This window comes from Agelaius tricolor, unplaced genomic scaffold (assembly GCF_023055355.1).
Source record: "Agelaius tricolor isolate 1412-34295 unplaced genomic scaffold, bAgeTri1.0.p SCAF_43, whole genome shotgun sequence".
Classification (NCBI taxonomy): domain Eukaryota; kingdom Metazoa; phylum Chordata; class Aves; order Passeriformes; family Icteridae; genus Agelaius; species Agelaius tricolor.
The window spans coordinates 1275014-1291402 of NW_027269303.1; the positions used below are offsets into that span (position 1 = coordinate 1275014).

General features: G+C 56.0%; 1 protein-coding gene across 1 annotated transcript; it reads left to right on the forward strand.

The window, feature by feature from the left end:
* The first annotated feature begins 1811 nt into the window (after positions 1 to 1811).
* Positions 1812 to 10062, forward strand: LOC139603995 (serine/threonine-protein kinase pim-1-like). The gene is made up of 6 exons (XM_071454994.1): positions 1812 to 1851; positions 8030 to 8178; positions 8309 to 8359; positions 8564 to 8930; positions 9545 to 9721; positions 9956 to 10062. The coding sequence occupies exons 1-6, from the start codon at positions 1812 to 1814 to the stop codon at positions 10060 to 10062; spliced, it is 891 nt and encodes a 296-aa protein (XP_071311095.1).
* Positions 10063 to 16389: the final 6327 nt, after the last annotated feature.

Genomic DNA, 16389 nt, shown 5'->3' on the forward strand with positions numbered 1-16389 from the left:
CCCTGACTGATTGAAGCTCTCTGTGCCTCTGGGCTGTGCCCGGGCTGGCTGCAGGCAGTGCCCCAGCCCTGCTGGGCTGGCACAAGAGCTGCTCATCAAGAGAAATGTGCTTTTGAAGCTCTTCTTGGTGACCAGGAGCTGCCTCTGTGCCAGGAGCCCAGCCCAGCTCAGCAGCACAGACACAGCACAAGGACTTTAATCAGCCTCTGGGCCTTTGTGCTCAGGCCCTGAACATCAGTCCCTAAGAGGGAGCTGAAGAAACCTCTCCAGAGCTCCAAGGCAGAATCCAACTCCAAAGTTTCTTGGACTTTTAATGGGTCCCACTGAGGCACACGACTGAGCAAGTGTCCCCAGGCCCCAGGCAGAGCAGAGAACTGCAGGCAGTGATGACAGGTGGGGACAAAGAGAAGCCAAGTCTTGGTGCCCTGGGGCACAGCAGGGTCTGTGCCAGCAAGGGCTGGGAGGAGACACCTTGTGCTGAGGCCCTGGGGCCTCCTGGCACAGCCCCAGCCAGGCTGGGCACTGTCAGCCCCTTGTGCTGCCCTCAGCATCCCCCCCTAGCCCACATCCCAGTGGCCTCAAGGATCTGCTGCAAGGAGTCCCTGGGGAGCCTTGCTCAGCAATGGCCCTGGGGGCTCCTTCATGCTCCCTGCAGGGACTGCAGGTTTTTCAAAGGACTTTGGCTTTGGCTTTTGCCTTGGAGTCTCTGAGAGGTTTCTGCAATCATGGCCTCCAATTATCTGCTTTAACGAGTCCCTTGAGAGCTCTGTACTGACACTCAATAGGACTCATTATTGTGCTTGAGAGACTCAAGGTTTTTTAAGGTACTTTGGATTGTCCTTTCCACACTGAGTCTCTGAGAACTTTTTGTGCCATCTGGGCCACCAATTCTCTCTTCCATGGAGTCCATGAGCAGCCTGTGTTGGGATGGACCTCAGTGAGACCCATTCATGCTTTGAGACACTTTGGGGTTTTCTTCTGACTTTGACTCCTGGAAAGGTTTGTGCAATCTCCTCTCAGGCCCTGAGGTTCAAGGGCTCGGCTCCAAATGCAGCACAGGGCTCACTGGGATGCAGCAAGTCCTGACAAACCATGGCTCTGCCTTGATTTTCCTCTTGTCTAGTCCAGTTCAGCAGGAAGGTTTCCTTTTACAGTTATGGATGGTATAAATAAGAAGCTTGACTAGCCCAATATTCAAGGAGCAATCAATTTATTAATTAATATGGTAAAGTATGAGCAATACAGCACTGGCTACAGTGGGGGAAGTTTTCCTTCCAACTGCACACCCACAGTTGAGGCTTACATGTATTTATAGGGGTACTCATCAGCTTTCTCAGCAGTTTCTATTCCAATTCTTACTCATCAGCAGTTTCTATTCCCAATTTTTACGTCAAAATTCTATACACTATTGTGATTTAGTTTCTCTCAGGATGTATCCCAAAAGGAGTATCCCAGATGGTGGTGGTCCGGTTTCCAAAAGAAGAAAGACGAATCCCATTTGGTGAGGTCCAGCTCTCCAGATGTGGGTCCTCCTTTTAATTGCAAAGACTATAAATCTAACAACAGTGATGTCCAGGTTCCCTTGGTTGAAACTATAAATCCTTGAGGTGGTGCTCATCTTCCTTTCTCAAGCTGTTTTTCTTTGCTTTATCAAGGCATGAGATAAGCATGTTTCCTTTATATATATTTCATTGCTATAGTTTCAAGGATTCAAGCAATGTTCCAAAATTATACTTCAATAGGTTATTTTTGCAGAACTCTTTAAGAATTAACTACAAGCAAAAAGCAACATCCTTAATGCTTTAATGCCAATGCTCCTAAATCAACCAAGGTCAATTGCAAACAAAAGATGGGTTCAAAGGACTTCTTCCTTGCTTTACTTTCCTCAGTTATTATCAGAATTCACAACTGTCCCATTGTCGGTCTCCACACATATCGCAATCATAAATACACACCTTGCCTGTGTGTACCTGACACGACACACAGCTTTGTATTTCACATCCCCCGTGTCCCCCTGTGTTCCCCCGGGCAGGGAGCTGCTCTGGCCCGGGATGGCCGGGCCCAGCCGCGGGGCCTCGCCGGCAGCGGGCAGGAGCCGGCCCGGGCTGCGGGACACGGCGGGGGTGCCCGGCTGCAAAGCAGCTCTGGCTCCCGCCAGGGAGCTGTGGGCAAGGGGCTGCAGCCGTGCGGGAGGAAAGCCGCTGGGCCAGCCCCTAACGCTGTCCCGCAGGAAGGAAGGGCAGGAGGAAGCTGACAAATGAGCTCGGAATGTGGCAGTGCAGAGATGAAGGGACAAGTGCCCTTGGGGGCCGGGGGTCGGGGCCAGCCCTCGGGCACGGCTCCGAGCGGCTCCTGAGCCGGCCTAAGGGCTGCCTGTAAGGATTGCAGGCGGCAGCCCAGAGCAGCAGCGCCGGCAGTGCCGGCCGGGCCCCACGGCCATCTGCCCGTGCCTTCGCAGCCCGTGAGGGCCGCGGGCTCTGCAGTGCCGCTCCTGCTCCCACAGCCGGCCCGGAGCCTCAGGGCTGCCCCGCAGGCGCCGCGGCAGCAGCAGCAGCGGCCTCAGGGCCCGGCCCGGGGCTCCATCTGCTCAGCCCGGGGGCAGAGCCACAGCACGGGGGAAGGAGCTGAAGGAGCACCAGGGAGCCCGGGGAGAGACAGGCTGTGAGACAAGGCTCTGCCTATAATTTTAACAGTTTTTATTAACCTAATAACTATATACAACTAACTTAATTACTATATACAAGTAAAAAGTCAAGTTTCTTATGACAATTGTCACAGGCGTTTCTCACTTTGGACAAGATGTCCCAGGTCGAGCATTGGGCGCTGAGTCCTTTCCAGCTGGCCGGGGGCTGTTGATGTCTGGCAGGGCTGCAGAGGCTGCTCGAGCCCTGGGGCCCATGAGACCTGTCGAGGAGCTGTGCCTGGCCGTGCTCTCCTGAGGCGGCAGGGCCTGGGCGTGAAGGGCAAGGGTGAGCCGCCACAGGTGCTGGCCCCAGCGCACCAGGACTCAAGCTCTTGTCCCACACTGGGCATGGCCATTCTCCCACGTTACTCCAGCTCCAAGCTCAGTTGCCCCATGTGCCAGTCCTCCTGCTCCATTCTGCCCCTTCCTTCTTACCCCAGATGCAAAATACCCACGCCACATTACCCAGCTCTGTACACAGAGCCCTACTCATCCCCCAGCTGGCACCCTGCAGATAATCAGCCCCTGTCGTCATTGACCCCCTTGCCCTGACAGGGCCATACCTGACGCATCCTGTGTCCTGATCGCCGTACGATGCTGGTCATTACAGCCCCTCGAGGTGTGTCCATCACCGTGCAGCAGGGTCACACTGGGCTGAGGAGGAGAGGGCAGCTGGCTGCAATGCAGGGCCCAATCCAGCACACCCCAATAATCCAACTCAGGTCTCTCTGGAGACTGAAGGCACAGATTCCCCCTGGACAGTCAGCAATGCCATAAAGCCTCAGTCACCTTTCTGTGTCCCCACCTTCATCACACCTACCTTGTTGTGTACCAGGAGACGCTGCAGCTGTGCACTTGTATGTGGGGAAGCCTTGATGTTCTGCATCGTGGAGCTGCTGCTCTGATGGTCCCCAGAGCTCTGCAGCACTCGGGGACACTGGCACGGACCAGCGGCCTCCTGTGGGATGGGGCAGAGGACACTCAGTGCCCAGGCCTGTGGCATGCAGGGCATCACCCTGCTGTGCCAGGGAGGGCACTGGCAGTGCTGCCTGCAGGGGCATGTCCCTGCCAGCTCCTGTCCACCTGCTGCAGGAGCCCCAAGCCCATCCCACCAGGCTGCATCTGCTGCCTCTGTCCCCATGGCCACGTGTGCTGGCCATGGCACCAGGCAGGTCCCTGTGCACAGGACACCAACTGGCAGGAGCTGGGCTGTCCCAGCTGCAGGGATTGGTTTTGGGAACTCCTTTCACAGGAGGCACCCAATCCCCGTCTGTAGGATTGACGGGGGTAGCACGGTCGGGACGAACGGAGACGAGAGATCTCTGAAGCCAGGTCGTGGACGGTTTATTGCAAAGGGCGTGGGTGCAGGGCCCTGCTTGGAGCTGCCAGCCACAGCTCAGAGCAGGCCTGAGAGAAGAGAGGGGTAGAGAGGATGAGAGCGTAAGAGAGTAAAAGCATAAGAGAGTAAAAGGGGTATGAGGATAAAAGGCAAGAGCTAAGAGACAAGAGGTAAGAGCTAAGAGCTAAGAGCATAGAAAAGTAAGAGCCAAGTTCCCATTACAATACAATAAATCATCTTCTGTGTTGAATATTCTGATTCTCACTTAACCAATCTAGTACAAGATACAAATCCTATAGCATTTCCATACAGCCTATAAGAATCACTACATTACCATACTGTGCTACATTTTAAACCCTAAAAACTCCTCTTTGGACCCCTTCTGCCAAGCTGGCAGGGTCTGCTCTGACCCTTGGACCTGCCTGCAAGCAGAGGGTCTTGTTTCATCAAAAGGGGATTACCTTCAGCCGGTCACACCGTTGTTTTCCCATTGTTCAGTAACTAAGGGATCTCGAAGCTTGCTTTCATTTAAATCTCACTTATAGTTTCCATATTCTCAAAATCTTTTGCCAGGCAATCATATTTATAAGGCTTTCCTGTTTCATCTTCCCTAACAGCCCGCCAAGCCTGAGCTCAGACTGCAAACAGACACAGCTCATCAGATGTGCTTTCAGCAACCTTGGGACAGAGATGGGCCAGACAGGGCAGTGCAAAGCAAGGAATGCAAAAGCCCCCAGCCCTGGGGCAAGCACTGGCCCTCCACAGCTGCCCTCTGCTCCCCTGCCCTGCCCCGTCCCCCCAGGCTGCTCTGCCCCAGCCCAGGTGCAGAGCCCTCCTTGCTGTGTCAGGGCTGCTCTGCACCCCAGGCGCTGGGGATGTGTCCTCAGGGCCCTCACCTTTGGCTGGGCAGTGGCTCCTTGCTGGGGGGCATCGGCTGCAAATACGGGAGTGTCTCGGGGTACCTGGGGAGGGCAGGAGTCACAGGTGTGTGACAGGGGACATAGAACCTGTTCCTGTTGGAGGCAGCACCCCCAAAGCCATGGGATTGTAGCCCATGGCATCCTGTAGCCTGTAGCCCTTGGGATGAGCCCCCACAGCCCCTGCTGATGGGCAGGGCTGCAGAGGGGGCTCCCCACATCAGCCCCTCCCAAGCAGACACTGTCCCCCTGTGCCAGCACAGCGGGTCACTGCTGGCACCCATCTCCCCCCATGCCAGCCCCGCTGCCCCTGAGGCACTGGTGCTACTCACTGGCCAGGAACCTGCACGCTGAGCATGCGGTCACAGGACAGGCACGAGAAAGGGACTGGCAGCTGCCTAAGGAGGGGGAGGGAAGAGGGCTGGCTGAGCTCCTGGGGCCACAGCCCTGCAGCACACAGGCAGCAGCTCCCTGCAGCAGCCAGCTGCTGGGCAGCTCACTGCACAGGGGCACGGCCATTGCAGGGTGAACCGTGGGCTCTTGAGCCTTTTCTCCCCATCCCCAAGGTGCTGGCTGATGCCAGGTGAAGGGCACAGGCACCCATGCCACCATCCCAAGCAGCCCCTGCAGTGCTTTCAGCCCCTCTCTGGCACCAAAGCTCCCCTGTGTGCACGGCCAGGAGGGCAGGGCACGACCCAGCTCAGGGGCATGGTGTGTGACAGCCCTGCCTGGCAGGAGCAGTTGCCTTCGCTGTCCCCAAAGCCATCAGAATCTCCATTGCACTCACTTCTTAATCCCAGCGGCGTTTTCACGCAACAGCCTATCCTCGAGTTCCTCCATGTTCCTGTTCCAGGAGTCCTCGCGGTGTTTACGGAAAGTCTTCAGCTCCAGGCGATCCAGCTGTGAACAGGGGCACAGCCTCAGCCAGCTGCTCCAGGATGTGACATGGAGCTCTCCAGGGAAAAGCCTGGAGGGGGATCCTCAGAGGGATGCTGCCTCAGGCTGTCAAGTCCCAAAGGTGCCAGTTCCTCGTGGTGGGGACGAGGTACCCCTCACCTTGTCTTCAATTGCATCGCTGAACTGCTGCTGGGTATTGTTCCAGTGCTGCTCCTGGCCTGAAATCTGGCTCTGCAACTCCTGCATCCTCTCATCCAGCTCCTCCATGTTCTCTTCACACTGGCTGCAATCCACTTTGCTGTCCAAGGCAGCTTTGTCCATCTTCTAGCAGAGGGGAAGGGCAGGAGAGCGGTGGGGAAAGGGATGAGGAACGCCAGGCAGGGCCAGCGTGTGAGGGACAGAGGGAGGAGTGCTTCTGAGACAGAGGAGAAATTTTCCAGAGTAGAAATCCATTTTGATTTAGGTGAAATGTACATCTTTGAGTCTGTGGTTAGAAAACATAGCTATGTAGCCTGACTGCAAAGCCTAGGCTCAGGGAACCTGATTCAGTGAAGGACAGAGATAAGGGGGGGGGGGGGGCGGGACAGAGGGTGATAAAGAGAGACAGAGAGACTGCTGTGAAAGCAGGTCAACCTGACCTAAGAATTCTTTCTGATAAAGAAGAACTAGTGGCAAATGTCACGTGAAATTTGTAAAAATGAATATGTATGAACCTATTGTGAAATTGTATGGATATGTATTTGAGAGGAGGATAAAAAGGGACCTGAAGTTCCCAGAGGTACGCATGCCTTTTAAGGAGAGTAATCTCTGCATGCATCCGGCGCTGTAATAATAAACATACCGGCTTTACAACTTACACAAAGTTGTGGAGGTTTTGGCTATCTCTGCAAAACAGACCCCTTTTGGAGGTTTCCTCCCAAAATTTGCCCTAAGCCAGCACAAACAGTCATCATGAAAATTTCACCAGTGGCATAATTTCCTGCTGGCAAATCTTGGGACAGAAGCTTGACCTTGTTCTCCATGAGACATTCTTGGGAAGAGAGACAGGAGAAGATTCCTGGAAAACTGAAACAGATTTCCAGAAGTGAAATGAAAATGAAAGAAACAATCCAAGATGTTTTCCTCTATTTATTTCTATGCTCCCCTTTTCCATGTTGCACTACTTCTCCATCCCAGGAATTCCAGATGCACCGCACCTCTAAGATCAGTGACTTAGTGATTTTTAGACACTCGAAAATACCATGACCCACACACATTTTCCTTCCCTGGTTTTACTGGAAGGCAAGACTGGAGATGTAAGTGCAGTGCTTGGGTCAGGTAGGAATCCTACAGCAAGGGAAGGTGGCCCGACAGTGTTTGACCCTCAGCCAGGCCAATGCAGAGCAGCAAGCGAGGGGATTGCTGTGCCAGTGTGCAGGAGTCAGGGCTCTGCATCTGGGCTCACTGCTGCAAAGTTCCCGTGTTTGGACAGACTCAGGGGCTGTGCCCGGGGCGCGCGGGGCTCGAACGTGGGGCTCGTGGGGCGAGCGGGGAACGGACACGGGGACGAACGGCCCCGGTGCTTCAGTTGCAGCGGCGGCAGCGGCGGCAGCAGCAGCGGCAGCAAAAGCAGAGACGCTTCAACATTCCTTCTCTTTTTCTTTCTGTTTTTGTTTTTCTTTCTCTCCCTTTCCCTCGGTCGGGCACCCTTGTCTCGGGGTCCCTTGCCTTGCGTCCCTCTCCTCTCCCCGCCTCCCTCTCCCCTGCCGGGCCGGGCCATGCCCCCGGCCCGCCCCCGGCCCCGGGCGGGGCTGCCCCGTGCCCGGCCCCGGCCGTCCCGCCGCGCTCTCGCCTCCGCCCGGCTCTGGCCGTACTGGCGGTGGCGCTGCTGGGCGGGCGTCAGTGCCTGGTGCGGGAGCGGCATCGCCGCCCTTCGGCTCCGCCTGGCCCGAGCCCGGTCCCGGCCCCGACGTGAAGTCCCGTCCCGATCCCGGCCACGGCCCCGGCCCCAGCCCCGTCCCCGTCCCCGGCCCCGGCTCCTCCCGGGGCCCGCGGAGGACACAGGCGGCGCGGCCGCTCCCGCCGCCTCCGCTGGGGCTTCCCCGGCCCGAGCTCCGCCGCTCGGCAGCGCGGCCGCCGGCCCCGAGCCGCCGGGGCCCGGGGCGGGTGGCGATGCCCGGCCCGGGCCGCTCGGGGGGCGCCCGGGGGCCGTTGCTGGCCCCGGGCCGAGCGCTGACAGCCGCGTCTCGCCCGCAGGGAAGGCGCAGGAGGCCCTGCAGGAGCGGTACCGCCTGGTTTCGCTGCTGGGGCGCGGCGGCTTCGGCAGCGTCTTCGCGGCCACGCGGCTCTCGGACGGCGCCCCGGTGAGCGGCGGGGCCGGCGGCGGGCGGAGGGGGAGGAGGAGGAGGAGGAGGAGAAGGTGGACAAGGAGGAGAAGGTCGGAGCGCGGCGGGCAGGGCGCCGAGCTCACCCGCTGCTCTCCCTCGCTCGCAGGTGGCCATCAAACGCGTGCCGCGGGATCGCATCCGGCACTGGGGCGAGCTGGTGAGTGAGCGGGGCCAGCGGCAGCAGCCGGGTCGGGCCGGGCGGCGAGGAGCCGGGGCCCGGCAGGGTGGGAGCCGCCGGGAGCCCTGCGGGGAGAGCGGGCGTGGGCTGAGCGGGGCGTGCAGAGCATCCCGGGCTGGCTGAGGGCTCCCAGAGCCCCGGCACGGCCTCAGCCCCACTGACGGCACCGCGCTCCTCCCGCAGCCCGACGGCAGCAGCGCGCCGCTGGAGATCGTGCTGCTGGCCAAGGTGTCCCGTGGCTGTGCCGCTGTCATTCAGCTCCTGGAGTGGTTCGAGCTCCCCGACAGCTTCCTGCTGGTGCTGGAGCGTCCGGAGCGGTGCCAGGAGCTCTCGAGTTTCCTGGCGGAGCGGGGGTTCCTGCCGGAGGAGGAGGCGCGGGCGCTGTTCCGCCAGGTGCTGGAGGCCGTGCGGCACTGCACCGCCTGCGGGGTCCTGCACAGGGACATCAAGCCCGAGAACATCCTGCTCGACCTGGCCAGCGGGCAGCTGAAACTCATCGACTTTGGCTGTGGCGCCTTCCTCCAAGACACAGCCTACACCCAGTTTGCAGGTGAGCCCTCCAGGGGATGCTCCTGGGCATCTCATGGCTCAGCCTGGGTGCAGCACCGGGGCTTCCCCCTATTGCAGCCGGGATGGGATTGATGCTGGAGCCGAGTTGATTTGGGTGGGGTGTGAGGGGGGCCAACTCCCAGCCCTGCCGACAGCCTTCAGCACCCACTGTGGCCTGGGCTGGGGCTGGAGCTGGGGCAGCCAGCCCGACACAAACCCCCATGGGGGTAGCAAAGAGGGGGGTCTGACCCCGTGCCCCGGATGGTTTGGTGTGCAGGTGAGGAAGGGCTTGGACTGCTCTGCTCCCCTTGTTTGCCTTGGCTTATTAACATTTCTGGGGGCCATGCAGATGGGGAGGAGAGTGGGTTTTCTCCACCAGTGGGTGGGTTTCTCCTTTGTGTGTCATGGTTGGGCCTTCCCAGGGTTTCTGCTGCCCTCTTCCAGCACCTGTGGCTTCTTTTCCAGCCCCGAGTTTGTACACAAGTCCCAGGTGCTGGTGAGAGGGCAGCGCTCACCCCGTGTGCCTCTGGGGCAGCCCCCACATGGCCAGGGATGCTGGGGCCGGGCTCTGGGAGCAGCAGCATCCCCCTGCTGAGCTGTGTCTGTGTTCCACAGGAACCCTGTCCTACAGCCCACCAGAGTGGATCCAGCACCAACGCTACCACAGCGAGGCAGCGACGATCTGGTCCCTGGGCCTCCTGCTGTGCCACCTGGTCATGGGCAAGCACCCGTTCAGGAGGGGCCAGGAGATCATCCGGGGGCAGATCTTGTTCCCACGATGGCTCTCTCAAGGTGGATCCTCATCTCTGGGCACGGGGGGAATCCCAGTGCTGGGAGACAGCATCGGGCTCGTGGGCATCCCGCTCTGGCAGCTGCTGAGGAGGTGGCACAGGTCCTGCTCTCCTCCAAACAGAGCATCCATGGGGAAGTTTAGGCCCAGCTCTGGGCACACCCAGCATGGCCTGGGCACGGGAACAGGGGGACAACTTCTCCAGCTGACTGGTGATTTCTGGTTTCTCTCCCCAGAGTGCCAGGATATCATTAAGAGGTGTTTGTCCATGCAACCCTCGGACAGGCCATCCTTAGAAGAGCTTTTCTGTCATCCTTGGGTGCAGGGTGTTCCTCTGCCCTAGAAGATGGGAGAGATCCACATGCACAGTTGGATCCAGGGCCTGGCAGGTACCAGCTCCACACATCTCTTGGCACTCAGTGGCAAAGCAAACCAGGCTGGTTTTGTGCTGCCTGTAGCTCTGAGCAGGGGTCAGCAGAAGGGAACACGCAGCTCTTGGGCTGGAGCTGAGCTGGAGACCTGGTGTGGCAAGCACTGCTGGCCACAATTCCCCCTGGTTTGGTTTGTCTGGTTCATGGATGGCTGGGGCCCTGGGCAGAGCCCTGACAGCCTGGTCTGGCCCCAGGAAGGAGAAGGAGCCCCTGGAGAAGCTGTACCAGGTGGGGCTGCTGCTGGAGACACCAAGGACAACCTCAAGGGTGACAATCTCTTCCTCAGCCTGGCCAGCTGAAGATGATGGACTTGGATTCTGGCACCTTCTTCAAAGCCAGGCTCCAGGCCCAATTTGCAGGTGAGTCCACAGGCAGGGGGATGCTCCCAGATCTGGGCCTGGCATGGCCTGGCCGGGCACCAAAGGTTCCCCCTTTGCTGGGGCAGATGCAATGAATTCGTCAGTCGCTGCCCAGCTGCTTTTTGGCTCTGGGCAGCTGCTGAGGGCTGGATGTGCCGTGGCTGGCTGCAGGCTGGGCACATGTCCTGCCCTCCTGCTCTGCTGCCAAAGGCAGCAGGGATGGGCAGCTCTGGGCACAGCTCTGGGCACAGCCAGCACGGCCTGGGCACCGCAGGCCTTGGCACAAGGGCACAGGAGCCCTCAGCTGACGGGCGGTTTCTGCTTTCTCTCCTTGCAGCCGGGCTCTGCGGCTGCTGAGGCTGCTCTGGGCTCTGCCAGGGCTCTGCTGGGCTCAGCCCTGGGCCCAGCTGGGCTGGCTCTGCCCTCACATTGCTCTGACAGCTCTGCATCAGACGAGCCCGTTGCCAGCACAGCGCCTGAGCTTTCTGCTTTGGCAGGTGAGTGAGACTCTGCTGCAGGCCCAGAGATTGCAGCTGGGGACACACATCCAATTGGCAAGGACCCAAACTCTCCACAGTCCCAGCTGAACGCCTGGATCTGCACAGGCTGTTTTGTCTGTCCCATTCTTCCTTCTTGATTGGCTGGAATTGTGCAGTTGCACTTTCTTCCTCCTCTAGCAGTGCCACGAGTGGGCCAAAGCTGGCGAGTGGGCCATGCTCCTGAGGCAGTGCAGTCTGGAGCTGGTGGATGGAGAATTGCCCTTCTGCACTGCCAAACCAGAGCAAAAAGCCCTAAGTGGCACTTTGTGTCTTTAAGAAATCCCTGACAGTTTCAAAGGGAATGTGCAGCTCATTTCCAGGCTGAGAAGGAAGGGCATCTTCTAAAGGATTTGGGGTTTGACAGAGTTTCCATTCCCAGTCCTGCTTGGAGCTGCAAGGGCACAAAGCAATTTCCTCTTGCTTCGACCATAATTTCAAATACCAATGTTGGAAACAAAGCCCAAAATCTTTTAAAAGGCTGCTGAGGTCAGTAAGATGGATCCATGCCATCAGCACATTTACAATGTAAATAACTGAGTTCTCTTTTTCAAAAGATCATTTACCTCTTAATGCAAAGAATGTAACTTTGCATTTATGTTTTGTTATTTTCACTAACATTATGTTATATTTTTTCACTAACACTTGGATTTTATTCTTATCTTTTACAATTTACCTATTTTTTTCCCTTTTTCTTTTTTTTCCTTTAAATAGAAAACATGTCCTATCAAAGGAATGTCCTTTGCTCCTGGTTCCTGTGTGGAGCAGCTCCCTTCCTGCTGGCTGAGCTGCTCAGGCAGAGCCCGGCAGCTCCTGGCCCTGCAGGGCTGAGGCTTTTCCCCGTTGCTGGGCACAGACTGATGGAGCAGCACTGCTGAACACGGGCACACAGAGGGACCAGCAGCAGCTGCCTTTGCCCACCTGAGGCTCCAGGGCCCAACCTCTGAGCAGCCAGGGCTGGAAGAGACTGGCAGGATCTGATCCCTGACTCTGGGCCAGGGCTGCACAAATGACCCCACAGCAGCAGCAGCAGCAGCAGCAGCAGCAGCAGCAGATGGAGCTGACTTTCAGCACAGCCCTGCCCCTGTTCCCTCCCGTGTGCAGCGGTGTCACAGCAGCCTGAGGCACCTGGGAGCCCTCAGTGCCAGCAGGGACTTGAGATGGCAGCCCTGGGCTCCTGGAGGCTGTGCAAGGAACGGAGCTGGGCACTCCCTGTCCATGGGCAGCTTGCAGATGGAAAAGGCTGCTGTGCCCAGGCAGCTCCAAGGGCACAGAAAGGAGGCTCTGGAGCACTGGATCTGTGCCAGTGCCACAGTCCTGGGCAGCAGCCAGCCAGCCCTGGGGGAACAGAGGGCACAGCACGAGGGACAGAAGCAGGCAAGGGCAGAGACTGGAGAGAGCCAGAGCCAGGAGCAGGAACAGCTGCTCCATTGCACTCTTGGAGAAAGCTCTTGGCTGGTTCAGAGCGCTGAAAGGCGTGAAGGGCAGAGAGGAGGCCACAGCAAACAATGCTCCTGTTTGCACAGCCTCCCCTCTCCGTGTCCCAGAAGGAATTGCATGGACTGTGCTCTTCTCTCCGAGTCGTCTCGTTCAGCATGAGCAGCTCAGCACCAGGAGCTGAAGGAGCTGAAGCCTCAGGCCACAGGAGCTGGGCAAGAGGAGACTTTCTGAGCAAAGGAATGCTGCTAACATGGACCCAGTTGAATGCAGTGGATAGAATCATGGAATCACAGAATCCTTTCTCTTGGAAAAGCCCTCTGAGCTCACCCAGTGCAGCCGCTCACCCAGCAGTGCCAAGCCCAGCACTAAAGCACGTCCCTGAAGTGCCAAGGCCTGGACAGCAGCCCTGAGTGAGGCCTGAACAGCAGGCCCTGAGCCCAAGGTGGCCTCTGGATGAACCTTCCAACCAAAGGTTATCTTTGTAACTGCTCCCTGATGAAATATGCATGGTCATTAGCACTGTGATAGATGTAGCCACTCATTAGTGAAACATGTATTGACCTTTGTGTATTTAGAAGCTGGACAAGGCCATGAAATCTGACATCTGGCCTTGTTTGGGGCTGAATGGTCAAAGTCACCTCCCTTGGTTCCTCCTGGGGCCCTGGCCAGGCTTTGGGAGGGAGCCAAGAGGAGGATGAAACCAGATGTTGCCACACTAGCAGTGCTGTCAGTTTGTCCATTCAGCACTGTCAGAGCTGGGCCCTCTCCCAGCGGGGTTGGAGCCTCAGCTGGGGCTGGAGGCACCTGCAGGAATTGCCAGTGCCCAGGAGTGGCTCTGCAGCCCTTGGCTGTGACAGCTTCCCCAGCTGCTCTGTGGGTCTGGGGGATGGTAAAGGCTGAGGGTAACTGGGGCTGGATCTTTCTCAATCACTGCAGGCAATCTTTGGTGGGGATGGTTGGGTGCATTGCTGAGCTGCTCCTGTTGTGATTCTTTGCTGCTTTGAGCTGCAGGAAATGACACTGATTCCTTCAGTTGGAGTCTGTGTCTTTGGTGCTGACCCTGCCCACTGGCAAAACAAAACTGGCCCAGTCTGGCCAGATCCCAACAAAATGTCACTTGTTCAGTGTAACTGTGAGGAATCAGTGCCATCAGAAATTCCCAGATGGGAAGCCCTTCCCTGGAGTTCCCTGGCTCTGGAGTGGGCTGAGGTCGGAGCCCCGTGGGAGCAGTGGGGCAGTCGGGTAAAAGAGGCTGCACCCCTGGATGGCTTAAAATGCATCCAAAAATTGCACATGGAAAAGGAAAAGAACTTGTGGGTTTGGGCAGACAAAGATGAATTTGTTAAGAGTCCATTGGAAACAGCAGCTTCAGAAGGAACAATTATTGTTGGAATGCTCCCACATGGAGCAAGAGAAGAAGGTTTTAATCTTGAGCTCAGCTGCATTTGTGCCAGTGAAATATCAATATAATAAATAACTATATGCATTTATTGTATAATAAGACCTTAATATATATATATTTGTATATTTTTATATATATATATTATATATATGTCTGTATCTATCTGTCTATATGTATATCAATATGTATATCTACATATGAAATAATAATAATGTGAAGTATTGCTGACAATACTAATTTGGTAGCTTTGGCTGCTCAGGGATGTAACTCTAAATACCCTACAGAACAGGACTGGCCAGGGCCCTGCTGTCAGTGGTCAACTATGTGAGATTGTATACAATGAAACAAAGGAGGAAGGGAGGAAATTGGCTATTTTCCCAGGGTTTTCTGATACTGTGATTCAGAGTGCTTTGTCTGTTCCTGTGAAAAATTCAGTGATTAAGCCTGCAAGGTTTTTCATATCCCAGACTATCCACAAGCTGCAGGATTGGTTGAATGGGTGAAGGGGTTGTTAAAAGAGCAGTTATAAAAATGAGGAGATGGGAACCTTTGCCCATGGAGAACCCATCTCCCAGATGTGCTCCATGCCCTTAACAATGGCCCAGTGGGGAAATGGAAACCCCTGGCTGTGCATGGCTGCACCCAATTTACATTAATGAACTAAATCAATTATTAGAAGAAGTGATGCTGTTAAAATATCCAACAGCACACCCTGCGAGCTCCAACAAACACAAATGGGGCTCTGCAGAACTGCACGGCCTTGGATTATCTGCTTGCTGGCCAGGGAGGATCCTGGGCTATTCCAGGACAGGAATGTTGCAGGAATGTCTATCAGTGCTGGGTTTGAGGTCCAACAATCAGGAATCACCTCAATAGAAAGATGAGTAGAAGACAGTCAGAAAGAAGAAAATTCCTCATGGTGGGATTGGCTCCCAAATTGGAGGCTGCTGTGAAGTGCATTCGTGGCAGTCACTGCAATCATTGCATTGTGAGCACTTGGTGTGTTATGATTCCATGTTGGAGTTGTTGTGACACCTTGTGCTGGAAATGGAGTACTGGGACTTGTCTAAAAAGAGACACAGTCTCAAGGAAAAAAGGGGCATTTGATAAAGAACAGAGAATAGCAACTAATTAGGCATGTTTTAAAAGGAATGCAAATTGTAGCTCTGAGTAATGAACTTGAGCAGCACTTAATTGAAGAACAAGAGGTGATGCCTTTGTGCCTAATACCTAAATTTAAACTGTGTTATTGCAATTGTTCTGAAGGTTGCAGTTCATCTGTAGGTCAAAGCACTGATTGAAGCACTGAGGCCTCACCAGGCCCTGAGTGAGGCCTGAACAACAGGCCCTGAGGCAAAGCTGAGCTCCAGATGAACCTTCCAACCAAAGGTAATATTTGTATCCACTCATCAATGACTCATTATTAGCAATATGATCTCTGTATGTGTTCATTGGTGAAATATGGATTTACATTCCTGTATTTAGAAAGCAGGCCAGATCCCATCTGGCTTTGTTTGAGGCTGTGGGATCAAAGTCACCTCCCTTGGTTCCTCCTTGAGCCCTGGCCAGGCTTTGGGAGGAGCCAATCAGGAGAATGAAACCAGATGTTCCCACACCAGCAGTGGTGTCAGCTTGTTTGTTTAACAGTGTAAAAGCTGGGCCCTCTCACAGTGAGGTTGGAGCCTCATTGTCTGCAAAGGTGGGTGCACCTGCAGGAATTCCCAGTGTCCAGGAGTGGCTCTCCAGTCCTGGGCTGTGAAAGGGTTAAAAGCACTGTGCCCGGGCATACTTGGGAGAGAATAAGAGACACTGCACCCAATATGGAAGCTTGCAAATATTCAGCCACAAGCTCAAGACACAGGATGAAACTTGGCAAGAAACAGGGAACAAAACTGGCAATAATGAAGGGCAGAGCTTGCTAAAACCAGTGAGGAAATCGCTGAAACAGCCAACAAGAGACTGTGCATGCCTGGAGGAGAAAGGTCAAAGGGCACGGCGATGAAGACGTCCAGCCTTCATCAGGAGACCCCCGAGGAAGACGCGGAGCCTTCCTCAGCGCCAGCACCAGTGCGCGCTGCGCCTGCGCCTGGTGTATGCTAATGATGGTAATGAGTGCTGAGAGATCGTTTGCATAACCACACCTTTTCTAAGGAAAACCATGAATGTGCATAGAGTGTAACCATCCATTGTAATCTCTGTGTGCTGTGTGCTGTCAGGAGGAGATATCCCCGCACACCCGGCGCTGAATAAAGCAAATCCCCCTCCCTGGGCTTTGTCTGGGAAGTGTCTCTGGGTCCCGTTTGGGGCCATCCACGTCCATGGGGTTCTGTCAAGTCCCAGAGGAACCTTGGTGCCACGTTGTTCCCCAGCCTCACAGTGCTCTCCTGCTGCCATGAGGTCCCTCCCTGTGTGACACCCTGCAGCCCTGGCTCCATCAGGGTCTCTGGGGTTCCTTGGTGCACGCCTTTCTCCCATCTGAGCCTTGCTTCCATGGGTTCCATG

Coding starts and splice junctions, on each gene's coding strand:
- LOC139603995 (XM_071454994.1), top strand. CDS start 1,812: ATGCTCCTAAATCAACCAAGGTCAATTGCAAACAAAAGAT. Junction 1,852..8,029: donor GTCAATTGCAAACAAAAGAT/GGGTTCAAAGGA, acceptor CGGGGGCCGTTG/CTGGCCCCGGGCCGAGCGCT. Junction 8,931..9,544: donor AGCCTACACCCAGTTTGCAG/GTGAGCCCTCCA, acceptor TGTGTTCCACAG/GAACCCTGTCCTACAGCCCA.